The 15,077-nt window shown below is 41.9% G+C and overlaps 1 protein-coding gene across 1 annotated transcript in view; it reads right to left on the bottom strand.

Annotated features, from left to right (window-relative positions):
* Positions 1–676: 676 nt before the first annotated feature.
* The window catches only part of LOC115138404 (centrosomal protein kizuna), a 37,528-nt gene continuing 23,127 nt past the window's right edge, over positions 677–15,077 (bottom strand). The window contains 2 exon segments of the mRNA XM_029675221.2: positions 677–1,688; positions 2,058–2,104. Of these exon segments, the coding sequence (XP_029531081.2) occupies positions 1,594–1,688; positions 2,058–2,104 (142 nt within the window). The 3' untranslated portion in view covers positions 677–1,593.

A 15,077-nucleotide genomic window follows, 5' to 3' on the forward strand; every position in this document is an offset into this window, starting at 1 on the left:
GATTTTTCACGCTCAACCGTTTCCTGTGTGTATCAAGAATGGTCCACAACCGAAAGGACATCAAGCCAACTTGACACAACTGTGGGAAGCATTGGAGTCAAACAGGACCAGTGGTTGACTCCATTGTGGAACGCTTGACACCTTGTAGTCCATCCCCCGATGATTTGAGGCTGTTCTAAGGGCAAAAAGGTGTGTGTGTGTGGGGGGTGGAGGTACAACTTAATAGGAAGGTGTTCCTAATGTTTGGTATACTCTGTGTATTTTGTACAATATACCTCCTCTCACAGAGTTATCTGCTGCACCAAGTATCTGTTGACCTGCTCCTTAACACGGATATTATGTTAGGGAGCCTTTTAGCAAACTCCAAATGATCCCGACACATTCCCTTTCTGCGTGAGGTGCAGGGCTGGCTGAAGCCATTACTGGTAATGAGCGTGGAGTCCTACTTTAGAAGGTTCAGGCATATAAAGTCACCTAAAAGCTGACTAATGGAATCCTACCGATGTACTGAACGCCAGGGGCTTTTACAATATTACAACATAACATGGCTTTACAAATGTTCGATATTCTATAGACATGATACAGATGAACTTTCATGTACGATTCAGAAAGGCGACCTCTCACAAGAGGTTATTTACAGAAGTGGAAAACAGGCTGAGGGCCAGTGGAGACGCTGCATGGTTCAGGTGAATTTATTTCCAAGGCATTTTAACTAGTGTAATGAATAGTCACTGTCATTGACATGCACTGCTACTTGAAGGGTGAAAGGGAAAAGGGTGGATGGGAGGAGGGAGGTTGATGGGTTTAACAAACTGCATGTTTTTTCCCACAAAATTAATTAATGTCTTTTGAGTACTGTATGTCTACTCGACACGTAATTTGATCACAAAGCATTATAAAAAAAATAGAACATGAAAACATGATTGTAATTCTTCTGAGCAATAAAAAATGAGTGAGTTTGAAATGTCATAGCAAATGAAAAGGCCCATGGGAAATGAAAAAGGAAAAAGAATACAGGTCTGATATAATCATTCTATATAAGTACAACTTGTTTCAAAAACATACATTGTGATCATTGTGGATCTGTTAACACGACGGTACATCTTGTCCTGGGCGATGGGCCACTTCAACAGGTCCGCAGGTCGTTTGGTAACATCCAGAGTGGCCATTGTTCTTTGTCATTTCACAGGTGACTCACGTCACTACACTCAAGCATGCTAGATGCAGACCACTCGGAGATGCTAGCAGCATTCAAAATGCATGATTTCCAGCCTAGTGCAAACAAATCGCTTCAAAAGACCCGTTTAATCTATTTCAAGCTGTTATTATGAGTTGTAAGAGTCATTCAGATAAAGAGACTGAAGCAGGGTTAACATCGGTGCATTTGAAAACTCTTCACATACTTTAACCATAGTAAGAGGTATCAGGTTTATCATTATACCTTTTTTATGATACAGTATGTATACAGTTTACAACGTAGAGAGAGTTTAGTCGGGTAACAAATGGAAGAAAAATAAACAGTATGCAGATGTTCTCTAAAGCGCTTTCTCTCAGCAGCTTCTGTTAAGAATCCCTTTTCTCAGGTAGTCAGTCCTAAAAATCCTCAGAGTTGTCATTGTTCGTATTGTATTGAGGGCGCAGAGCTGCTTCTATCTCGGAGTTGCTGTCGTCTGACTCTCCCCAAAAAGCTACAAAATAAATAACAGACCCAACATTTGACGCCTGAAACTGAATCATGAAATTCATAAAAGCAGAGATGGGGTGGGGGGGGGGTATATTCAAATGCAAATAGGAACCGATAGTCATTGTGAAATGCATACTAATTACACATGTAACATGGCTATTACAGAGAGCAAGATCTTGAATAATTGTCCATGTGCCCTTTTCACACCCATTTGTGATCCATACTAAGATGGATGATTCTGACATTAGCATAACATAACATCTCACGTGGTTCACAATATTGCTAACTTATTGCTAACAACTAACTAGCCTGCTTGGAGATATGACAAAGATAGACAGCATTATTTTGGCTTTGTAATGCATTCTAAACTCACCTTTAGACTGTACAGCAGAGTAGGTTTTCATTTTTGTCGTTTCTCTCCTGAAAATACAAAGAAAACAGTCAATAGCCCTGTGTTTTGTTGATAGAGCATCATTTCAAGAAGCAATAGTTAATTGTGACGGTGGTCTTTCACATTGAGAGCACTTAAGATTTCAAATGTGCATGGCAGTTGTGTCCAATAAGGAAAACCTCACCAGTTGTGTCAAAAGACAAACAAACCTTTTATAATCTCATACAAGAAACAATGGTTCAGAATTCACACAAGTCAAGCACATAACAGGTAAATAGCCTTAAAGGATAAAAAATGATAGTTGCCACACAGTCAGTGAAATCCTAGAAAAACCATCAATACAGCTCAGTACATGTCCCATCAATCAAACGCACAACTCACACCAACAAATACCTTGTTTCTTGTGCCAGTGCCCTTACCAAAATGTGTATCTAACACACACGTTACAAGGATGCCTATCCAAACATCGAGGAGCCAGACTTCCAAGCCTCAGCCCGTTTTAAAGGAAAGGAAAACCAAAGGGAACTTCCTTGACTCCTGTTCTAATCGTGCTGAAGGACTTCCACAAGCCCCCACTTTATTCAGAAGTGGTCCAAAGACAGGGTTGCTGGGTTCCCATAGCATCAGTGATGTCGCTATGTAAATGTAGGACCCCTGAAAAGGCTTTGATGTGCCTTGATGCATATGCAGTAGGCCGTTCCACTTTTAAAGGCCTCTTCAATTTACATCATCACAGGGCCTATTCACAACCACCACAATACATCCCAATCATCTTTCGGGTTATCGTATATCCATATGGTCAGTTGTTTATATTTTTATGTCCTACGGTGAAAGTCTTTTCTTTGAGATGTAACAAAAATAGGGCAGTTTGCGCTCTCACACACACACACACACACGCACACACACACACACAGGTTGTGTTGATTCATCTGCATCCATGTGTCCCTCAATTGAAACGCATGACCCCTTTGATTGCCATCCTCACAATTACCCCCTTCTCCCCAAGCACAGCCTTGGCAGAGCCAAATGTGACTGCTGTACATCGAGTATATGAACTCAATTATGTTATAGGTATATATATATATATTTTTGAAATCCTCCCAACTCCCCATTTCTAACAGTGAGAAGATTGCTTTCCAATACAATGCATTCAATTATGTAGCCGGCATAACTATTACGGTGTGACCATCACATTCACATATCAATAAGCTTCCTGGCAGATATTTGGATGATGTCTACCTCTTGCCTCAAGGCAAGAGAAAAAGAGTATAACTCTGAAAACCTTTGGCACGCCGAGCAGGCAAATCAAAATAGAGCCAGTCAAAAAACCAAGGTCAAGAAAGTAGATGTGTGGGACGAGGCAAGGACGCAATCACAAATGATTAGCCTGTCTGCATCTTAAAAGGGCACCTTGCATACAGTATGTATGTCCTTCTGAAACCCAGAGCAAGGCTTTTGTTGGGGGCCTTAAGCCTTTTAGATTACACCTTTTTTGTTCAAAAAGGTACAGATTCAGATATGATTCAATTAGACATTCTTTATGCAAGAAAATGGCAAAATGTAACATTCATTTATTCAGACTAGACAAATATACAGTGCCTTCAGAAAGTATTCACACCCCTTGACTTTTTCCACACTCTTTTTTTACAGCCTGAATTTAAAATGGATTCAATTGAGATTTTTTGTCACTGGCCCACACACAATACCCCATAATGTCAAAGTGGAATTGTATTTTTTTGTATTTTTAAATGAAAAGCTGAAATGTCCTGAGTCAATATGTATTCCCCCCCTTTGTTATGGCAAGCCTAAATAAGTTCAGGAGTACAAATCTGCTGAACAAGTCACATAATAAGTTGCATGGACTCACTCTGTGTCACACCCTGACCTTAGAGATCCTTTTAATTCTCTATTTGGTTAGGTCAGGGGGTGACGAGGGTGGGAAATCTATGTTTTCTATTTCTTTGTTGGCCTGGTATGGTTCCCAATCAGAGGCAGCTGTCTATCGTTGTCTCTGATTGGGGATCATATTTAGGCAGCCTTTTCCACCTGTTGTTTGTGGGATCTTGTTTTTGTGTAGCTGCCTGTGAGCAGCCCAGAACGACACGTTTTGTTTTCGGTGAGTTTCATATTTATTAAACATGTGGAACTCCAAGTAAGCTGCGCCTTGGTCCATTCATTCAGACAAGCGTGACACTCTGTGTGCAGTAATAGTGTTTAACATGATTTGTGAATGACTACCTCATCTCTGTACCCCACACACACGATTACAGTTGAAGTCGGAAGTTTACATACACCTTAGCCAAATACATTTAAACTCTGTTTTTCACATTTCCTGACATTCAATCCTAATAAAAATCCCCTGTCTTAGGTTAGTTAGGATCACCACTTGATTATACGTAAGAATGTGACATTTCAGAATAGTAGAGAATTATTTTTCAGCTTTTATTTCTTCCATCACATTTCCAGTGGGTCAGAAGTTTACATACACTCAATTAGTATTTGGTAGCATTGCCTTTAAAATGGTTTAACTTGGGTCAAACTTTTCGGGTAGCCTTCCACAAGCTTCCCACTAAGTTGGTTGCATTTTGGCCCATTCCTCCTAGACAGAGCTGGTGTAACGGAGTCAGGTTTGTAGGCCTCCTTGCTCGCACACACTTTTTCAGTTCTGCCCACAAAATGTCTATAGGATTGAGGTCAGGGCTTTGTGATGGCCACTCCAATACCTTGACTTTGTTGTCCTTAAGCCATTTTGCCACAACTTCAGAAGTATGCTTGGAGTCATTGTCCATTTGGAAGACCCATTTGCGACCAAGCTTTAACTTCCTGACTGATGACTTGATGTTGCTTCAATATATCCACATCATTTTCCTACCTCATGATGCCATCTATTTTGTGAAGTGCACTAGTCCCTCCTGTAGCAAAGCACCCCCACAACAGGATGCTGCCACCCTCGTGCTTCACGGTTGGGATGGTGTTCTTCGACTTGCAAGCCTCCCCCTTTTACCTCCAAACATAACAATGGTCATTATGGCCAAACAATTCTATTTTTGTTTCATCAGACCAGAGGACATTTCTCCAAAAAGTACGATCTTTGTCCCAATGTGCAGTTGCTAACCGTAGTCTGGCTTTTGTATGGCAGTTTTGGAGCAGTGGCTTCTTCCTTGCTGAGCGGCCTTTCAGGTTATGTTGATTATAGGACTGGTTTTACTGTGGATATAGATACTTTTGTACCTGTTTCCTCCAGCATATTCACAAGGTCCATTGCTGTTGTTCTGGGATTGATTTGCACTTTTCACACCAAAGTACATTCATCTCTAGGAGACACAATGCATCTCCTTCCTGAGCGGTATGATGGCTACGTGGTCCCATGGTGTTTATACTTGCGTACTATTGTTTGTACAGGTGAACGTGGTACCTTCAGGCATTTGGAAATTGCTCCCAAGGATGAACCAGACTTGTAGAGGTCTGCAAATAATTTTTCTGAGGTCTTGGCTGATTTCTTTAAAATTTCCCATGATGTCAAGCAAAGAGGCACTGAGTTTGAAGGTAGGCCTTGAAATACATCCACAGGTACACCTCCAATTGACTCAAATGATGTCAATTAGCCTATCAGAAGCTTCTAAAGCCATGACATTTTCTGGAATTTTCCATGCTGTTTTAAAGGCACAGTCAACTTAGTGTATGTAAACTTCTGACCCACTGGAATTGTGATACAGTGAAATAATCTGTCTTGTAAACAATTGTTGGAAAAATGACTTGTGTCATGCACAAAGTAGATGTCCTAACTGACTTGCCAAAACTAGTTTGTTAACAAGAAATTTGTGGAGTGGTTGAAAAACAAGTTTTAATGACTCCAACTTAAGTGTATGTAAACTTCTGACTTCAACTGTATCTGTAAGGTCCCTAAAGTCAAGCAGTGAATTTCAAACACAGATTCAACCACTTGACCAGGCAGGTTTACCAATGTCTCGCAAAGAAGGGCACCTAATTGAGGGATGGGTAAAAATAAAAAAGCTGACCTTTTTATATCCCTTTGAGCATGGTGAAATGATTAAATACACCTTGGATGGTGTATCAACGCACCCAGTCACTACAAAGATACTGACGTCCTACCGGATTCAGTTGCTTTAAAACAGTTAGAGTTTAATGGCTGTGATAAGAGAACTGAGGATGGATCAACAACATTATATAGTTACTCCACAATACTAACCTTATGGACATAATGAAAAAGAAGCATTTACTGAAAAAATATTCCAAAACATGCATCCTGTTTGCAACAAGGCACTAAAGTAATACTGCAAGAAATGTGACAAAGCAATTAACTTGGGGCAAATCCAATACAACACAGAGTACCACTCTCCATATTTTCAAGCTTAGTGGTGGCTGCATCATGTTATGGGTATGCTTGTAATCATTAAAGACTGGGGAGTTTTTCAGGATAAAAAAATATTCACAATGGAGCTAAGCACAGGCAAAATCCTAGAGGAAAACCTGGTTCAGTCTGCTTTCCACCAGACACTGGGAGATCAACTCACCTTTAAGCATGACAATAATTAATACTTTCTGAAGGCACTGTAAGTCAACTTTAATGAGTTGTACTTACCTACAAAATACAAAAATACTTCAGCTATAAAATGACTCACAGCCCTGATCCAATTTGTCAAAGTTACAGTGGAAGCTGTTTGCAACCTTGCAGTGGACATATTTAAATATGAACACATTTTAGACTTCATTCCATGTTCAAAATAACTTTGTAAGATTGTCTTCTTCTTAGCAGCCATTATACCCAGCATAAAAATCTGGATTTCTTTTATATGTCATGTTCAAATCACCTTTAAGTAGGAGCAATTCTCACGAGAATGTCAACATCCACAACTATAGATTAAGTGTCAGACACTCCTGGAACATTTTTTGCTTCTAATTGAGAGAATGTTTGATTTAGGGAATACCAGACAGATAAAACTGTAATTACACAAAACGCACACAATCAATAGTTACATGGCCAAGTCATAATTTTGGGAAGTGCAACCTTGTAGTTCTGACTACACAGTTTATCCATAAGAGTATTCATGAAGTCTTAGTGCAAGGTGAGCTTCAAATGAAATGTTTTTAAAAACGGTCTGTACTTTTCAGAAAATTGGCACTTGAAGTGAATGTGGAACAGCAACGAGTGTCTCGTCGTGATGTGTTTAGTCCTGTATTTTTATTTTAATCCAGCCCCCGTCCCTGCAGGAGGCCTTTTGCCTTTTGGTAGGCCATCATTGTAAATAAGAATTTGTTCTTAACTGACTTGCCTTAAGAGACGAAGTCTGGTTTGTTACTTCCCATTTACTTCCCAGTCCCTCTTATTTTGGATAGGGACGTATTTTACAAAATTACACATCAGCTGTTACGGCACTGCATCCTAGGCTATGACATCTGAAAACACAGACATAATCAAAATGTATGTATATATTCACATTCCTTTTTTAAAATCTCAAGCCATTTACAGCAACATGTTACTTCTTCTCCCCGCCACTGTAATGACGGTAATAAATACATGTTTCCGGGGAATAAATTGGACTATTCTTTTATAACTTCCGCAGGCAGCATGGGAATGATCCGTCAGCTGCTCCACTTCAGACAGGGACCGGACTGATTTTCAAGACTGGGCCATTACCATAGAGAGCCCAGGATGCCAATGACCCCTTCAAATCTAATATTACATTTCCATAAACATTTCTGCCAGTTCATATTGTGCTGAGTTTCCCTTAATTGAGGCAATGATCTGAATATGTAAGACAGACCGGGCTGGCCACTGTTTTGCACTCTGGTAGACAGAGGTGAACGTAATGTGAAAAATGCTGCAAATTATAGCTACCATTGAAATGCCTCCTTTTTGGAGAGTCTCCTTCCTGGTTTATGTGATTGTTACATATTACTGTTTACCTTATGTTATATCTACATTACAATAAGGTTTGTGAGCAGGACTGGCATCCTTCATTCACAACTTCATGATTTTTTTCTCTAACATTTGATTATTGTCTATCATTAGGTTATAGGCCTTGTAGAATTAAGAATTGTATGATACATTTGATACAAATGATACAAAGGAAATATCAATAACCAATCATGTCATAGCCCTTATAAAATAATTCCACAATTACAAATCCATATTATCCCACTGCATGTGAAAAAGCAGACTTTATTTCCCCCCAATTAGACATACTTATTGCTAGTGTCTAAGTAAAGGAGACCTAGACCTATGACTGCCTCCTTCGCTTCTCATATGCTATCTTTTCAAACTGCACTATATAATGATTGTTTTTGTAATGAGTTCATTGGAATGAAGGTAATTTGATGATGTTCTTCCATAATGGAAAAGCTATACAGGGTGGTGGATTCTGTCTGGAAAAATAATGCTTACCTTGCATTTCATATACTGTTAGCACAGCCTGGTAGAGAATGGTGCCTCTATTTACACTGTCTTTTTTAAGCTCCTAACACCCACACAGAAATGCTAATAGCACAGGCACTCTAGCACAGCGTTTGTCTAAAGGTAAAGGGAAAAAAAGAGGGAGACCCATCACCCCATCACTCCCATCAACTCCTACTCCCTTCCCAGCTATGACCCACAGCTAAATTGTTTAGATGTTGAATAAAGCAGAGGATTATAGTAGGATGGAGCACTCAGGGTATTCACCGATTCCACTCTGTGCTCTCTAATGTATGAGTGCTCTCTGCTGGCCATAAAGGAAAACTGCAGCACTGGAAATAGTGCCATAGATTCACACTCGGGTACATTCATTGATAGTAGGTGGCTCCTTCATTGGGATCAGAGCTGCTTGACAGAACAGAACACATTGACTGACAGAAATAAAATGGAATATTTTATTCAATTCAATTCTAGACCAGTGAAATTAGTCACAAATGAAATACTGAACAAAAAAATAAAATAGAACGTGCTAAAATGTCAAAGGTTTTACTAGAAATCGGTCAATTTTAATAAAATTAATTTCAAATTGTATTAGTCACATGCGCCGAATACAACAGGTTACAACACCTTACTTACGAGCCCCTAAACAATGCAGTTAAAAAACTAAATAAAAAAACGAATGAGAAATAAAAGTAACACGTAATTAATGAGCAGTAGTAAAATAACAATAGCGAGACTATATACAGGGGGGAACCAGAACAGAGTCAATGTGCGGGGGTACCGGTTAGTCGAGGTAATATGTACATGAAGGTAGAGTTATTAAAGTGACTATGCATAGATGATAACAACAGAGAGTAGCAGCAGTGTGTGTGTGTGGGAGGGGGAGGGAGGCAATGCAAATAGTCTGGGTAGCCTTGGGGGTAGAAGCTGTTTAGAAGCCTCTTGGACCTAGACTTGGCACTCCGGTACCGCTTGCCATGTGGTAGCAGAGAGAACAGTCTATGACTTGGTTGGTTGGAGTCTTCGACAATTTTTAGGGCCTTCATCTGACACCGCCGGTATAGCGGTCCTGGATGACAGGAAGCTTTGCCCCTTGATGTACTGGGCCGTACGCACTACCCTCTGTAGTGCCTTGCAGTCGGAGGCCGAGCAGTTGCCATACCAGGCAGTGATGCAACCAGTCAGGATGCTCTCGATGGTGCAGCTGTAGAATCTTTTTGAAGATCTGAGGACCCATGCCAAATCTTTTCAGTCTCCTGAGGGGGAATAGGTTTTGTCATGGCCTCTTTACGACTATCTGGTGTGCTTGGACCACGTTAGTTTGTGGTGATGTGGACACCAAGGAACTTGAAGTTCTCAACCTGCTCCACTACAACCCTGTCGATGAGAATGTGAGTGTGCTTGGTCCTCTTTTTCCTGTAGTCCACAATCATGTCCTTTGTCTTGATCACGTTGAGAGAGAGGTTGTTGTCCTGGCACCACACGGTCAGGTCTCTGACCTCCTCCCTATAGGCTGTTTCGTCGTTGTCGGTGATCCGGCCTACCACTGTTGTGTCAATGGCAAACTTCATGGTGTTGTAGCTGTGCCTGGCCGTGCAGTCATAAGTGAACAGGGAGTACAGGAGGGGATTGAGCACGCACCCCTGAGGGGCCCCTGTGTTGAGGATCAGCGTGGCGGATGTGTTGTTACCTACCCTTACCACCCGGGGGCGGCCCGTCAGGAAGTCCAGGATCCAGTTGCAGAGGGAGGTGTTTAGTCACAGGGTCCTTAGCTTATTGATGAGCTTCGGGGGCACTATGGTAACACTGCAGTCAATGTATAGCATTCTCACATAGGTGTTCCTTTTGTCCATGTGGGAAAGGGCAGTGTGAGGAGCAATGGAGATGGCATCATCTGTGGATCTGTTGGGACTGTATGCAAATTGGAGTGGGTCTAGGGTTTCTGGGATGGTGTTGATGTGAGCCATGACCAGCCTTTCAAAGAACTTCATGGCTACAGACGTGAGTGCTACGGGTCGGTAGTCGTTTAGGCAGGTTACCTTAGTTCCTGTGCCCAAGGACACTATGGTGGTCTGCTTAAAACATGTTGGTATTAGACTCGGATAGGGAGAGGTTGAAAATGTTGGTTGGTCAGCACATGCTCCAGTACACGTCCTGGTAATCCGCCTGGCCCTGCGGCCTTGTGAATGTTGACCTGTTTAAAAGGTCTTACTCACATTGTCAATGGAGCGCGTGATCACACAGTCTTCCGGAACAGCTGGTGCTCGCATGCATGTTTTAGTGTTATTTGCCTCGAAGCGAGCATAAAAAGTAGTTTAGCTATTCTGGTAGACTCGTGTCATTGGGCAGCTCTCGGCTGTGCTTCCCTTTGTAGTCTGTAATGGTTTGTAGGCCCTGCCACACCCGACATGCGTCAGAGCCGGTGTAGTACGATTCAATCTTAGTCCTGTATTGACACTTTGCCTGTTTGATGGTTCGTCGGAGGGCATAGCAGGATTTCTTATCAGCTTCCGGGTTAGAGTCCCGCTCCTTGAAAGCGGCAGCTCTAGCCTTTAGCTCAGTGCGGATGTTGCCTGTAATTCATGGGTTCTGGTTGGGGAATGTACGCACGGTCACTGTTGGGATGAAGTCATCGATGCACTTATTGATGAAGCCAATGACTGATGTGGTGTACTCCTCAATGTCACCGGAGGAATACCAGAACATATTCCAGTCTGTGCTAGCAACACAGTCCTGTAGCTTAGCATCTGCTTCATCTGATCACTTTTTGATTGATCAAGTCACTGGTGCTTCCTGCTTTAATTTTTGCTTGTAAGCAGGAATCAGGAGAATATAATTATGGTCAGATTTGCCAAATGGATGGCGAGGGAGAGCTTTCTATGCACTCTATGTGTGGAGTAAAGGTGGTCCAGAGTTGTTTTCCCTCTGGTTGCACAATTAACATGCTGACAGAAATGTGGTAAGACCGATTTAAGTTTCCCTGCATTAAAGTCCCCAGCCACTAGGAGCACCGCCTGGGGTGAGCGTTTTCTTGTTGCTTATGGCGGAATACAGCTCATTCAATGCTGTCTTAGTGCCAGCCTCTGACGGTGGTGGTATGTAAACAGCTACGAAAAATACAGATAAACTCTCTAGGTAGATAGCTTATCATGAGATACTCTACCTCAGGCAAGCAAAACCTTGAGACTTCCTTAGATATAGTGCACCAGCTGTTATTTACAAAAAATACATAGTCCGCCACCCCTGATCTTACCAGACGCCACCGTTCTATCCTGGCGATACAGTGTATAACCAGCCAGCTGTATGTTGATAATGTCGTCGGTGAGCCATGGCTCCGTGACGCATAAGATATTACAGTATTGAATATCCCAGTATTGAATATCCCGTTGGTAGTTCAATCTTCCGCATAGGTCATCAATTTTATTTTCCAAAGATTGCACCTTTGCTAGCAAAATGGAAGGCAGTGTTTTTTTTTCAATTGCCTTCGAATTCCTGGAGAATTCCCCCCCTTTTCTCCGCCTTCTCTTCACACAAGTGACGGGGATCTGGGCATGTTCCTGGGAAAGCAGTATGTCATTCACCTCGGGCTCGTCGGACTAGTTAAAGTAACAAAAGGATTCTGCCAGTTCGTGGTGAGTTAATCACAGTCCTGATGTCCAGAAGTTATTTTCGGTCATAAGAGATGGTAGCAGCAACATTATGTACAAAATAAGTTAGAAAATAAAAAGTTACAAACAACGCAAAGGAGAAGAGAAAAAAACACGTAAAAATGTCAGCCTTCTTCTCCAGTTGCCCTTTGGCCCTAATCTATGGATTTCACATGACTGGGCAAGGGCACAGCCATGGGTGAGCCTGGGAGGGCATAGGCCCACCCACTTTGGAGCCAGGCCCAGGCAATCAAAATGAGTTTTTCCACACAATAAAGGGCTTTATTACAGACAGCACTCCCCTCAGATGATCCCACAGGTGAAGAACTTCAATGTGGAGGTCCTGGGCTGGGATGGTTACATGTGGTCTGCAGTTGTGAGGCCAGTTGGACATTAAGCCAAATTCTCTAAAACAACGCTTATGGTAGAGAAATGAACATCCAATTCTCTGGCAACAGCTCTGGTGGACATTCCTGCAGTCAGCACCCCAATTGCACGCTCTTTCAAAACTTGAGACATCTGTGGCATTGTGTTGTGTGACAAAACTGCACATTTAGAGTGGCCTTTTATTGTCCTCCTGCACCTGTGTAATGATTAATCAGCTTCTTGATATGCCACACCTGTCAGGTGGATGGAATATCTTGGCAAATGAGAAATGCACAATAACAGGGATGTAAACAAATTTGTGCAAAACATTTGAGAGAAATGTTTTTTTTGTGCATATGGAACAATTCTGGGATATTTTATTTCAGCGCATGAAACAATGGGACAAAGAATTTCTACTTAATTTTATCATGAATAGAAATGAAATTACATTGTGTGATTAAAAGCCCAGTGCAGTCAAAAAGGTGATTTTACTGTGTTGTATTGAGTACACAAAATATTATGCTCTTTCCATGACATAGCTTAGACCGGGTTTCACCTTGTTAGTCTATGATCCCTTATTGATGAAACTCGTTAAATCCACTTCAAATCAGCGTAGATGAAGGGGAGCAGACAGGTTAAAGAAGGATTTTTAATCCTTGATACAATTAAGACATGGAGTGTGCATGTGCGCCATTCATAGTGCATTCGGAAAGTATTCAGACCCCTTGACTTTTTCCACATTTTGTTACGTTACAGCCTTATTCTAAAATTGGTTAAATAGTCCCCACCCCCCCTTATCAATCTACACACAATACCCCATAATGACAAAGCAAAAACAGGTTTTTAGAAATGTTTAAAAATGTATTAAAAAAACTGATATCACATTTATATAAATATTCAGACCCTTTACGCAGTACTTTGTTGAAGCACCTTTGGGAGCGATTGAAGCCTCGAGTCTTCTTGAGTATGACACTACAAGCTTGGCACACCTGTATTGGGAAATTTCTCCCATTCTTCTCTGCAGATCCTCTCAAGCAGGTTTTCATCAAGGATCTCTCTGTACTTTGCTCGGTTCATCTTTCCCTCTATCCTGACTAGTCTCCCTGTTCCTGCCAGTGAAAAATATCTCCACACCATGATGCTGCCATCACCATGATTCACCGCAGGGATGGTGCCACGTTTCCTCCAGACGTGACGTTTGGCATTCAGGCCAAAGAGTTCAATCTTGGTTTCATCAGACCAGAGAATCTTGCTTCTCATGGTCTGAGAATCTTTAAGCGCCTTTAGGCAAACTCCAAGCAGGCTGTCATGTGCCTTCCGTCTGGCCACTCTATCATAAAGGCCTGATTGGTGGAGTGCTGCAGAGATGGTTGTCCTTTTGGAAGGTTCGTTCATCTCCACAGAGGAACTCTGGAGCTTTGTCACAGCAACCAGTGGGTATTTGTTCACCTCCCTGACCAAGGTCCTTCTCCCCCGATTGCTCAGTTTGGCCAGGCTGCCAGCTCTAGGAAGAGTCTTGGTGGTTCCAAACATCTTCCATTTAAGAATGATGGAGGCCACTGTGTTCTTGGGGACCTTCAATGCTTTAGAAATGTTTTGGTACTCTTCCCCAGATCTGTGCCGTGACACAATCCTGTCTCGGAGCTCTACAAACAATTCTGAGGACAAAAGGGTAGGGGCGGGAGGGGTTGTTTAAAAAGACCACCTGAAATTCAGCCTGTTTTTAAATTAGTCGATAGACAAATGAGAGAGTGCTAAACTGCTCTGCGAATAACAGCTCATTTTCAGTTTTCCACTCCCCACTCAAACCACTCCGACAGCCCTAGTAAAATTCTTGCTTGAAAAATTGCTATTTGCTAAGAAGCTAATTTTTGTTATTTAAATTTTTTTTATAAACCATTTTTATTGAAGACAATCACAGTATGGTACTTAATTGCTACCCGTAAAAACGTCTGGTTTAACCTATCAGACAGATGTATACACTATATGAATACTGTTAGATATGGTGTGATTGACTGTGGGAGGAGGAGAGGAACTCAATGCAGGAGAGTGACCTCGTCTGACAGGATCACCTCAATGCTGTCTGTGCCCGTTTCTCTTGCCCAGTGGGCTATATGGAGTTACACCCATATTGCTTACACAATTACAATGCTTTCAGATCTACAAATGAAGGGCCATCAAGTGTCTAGGGGTAGGAGCAAGCATTTGTTTTTAGACTGGGCATGTGTCTGCCTTTGCCATGAATTCACAATGGGGAAAAAATTGTCACCATATTATTTCTCTGCCGAAAGTCTCTGAACACATTTCTGTCAGCTGCGCTCTAAATCAGGCTCTGTTAGTTTGTCTGCATGTTCGTTGGTCTCTCTACCTGGCACCTTCTGGTGCCTGATCTTGTTTTTTCCTCCCGCTCGCTCTCCCTTCCTCTCCCTCCCTGCCAGTGTTCTGTGAGAGATGCCACACACATCGCTTCTTCCTGCCTCTCCTCCAGAGGGCTAATTTCTGATTATGACACTTTGTGTCTGTCTGAGTGATTGGAGGGGGGGGGGGGAGCGAATGCCTGAGCACATCCTGTTG

Source organism: Oncorhynchus nerka, linkage group LG12 (assembly GCF_034236695.1).
Source record: "Oncorhynchus nerka isolate Pitt River linkage group LG12, Oner_Uvic_2.0, whole genome shotgun sequence".
Taxonomy (NCBI): domain Eukaryota; kingdom Metazoa; phylum Chordata; class Actinopteri; order Salmoniformes; family Salmonidae; genus Oncorhynchus; species Oncorhynchus nerka.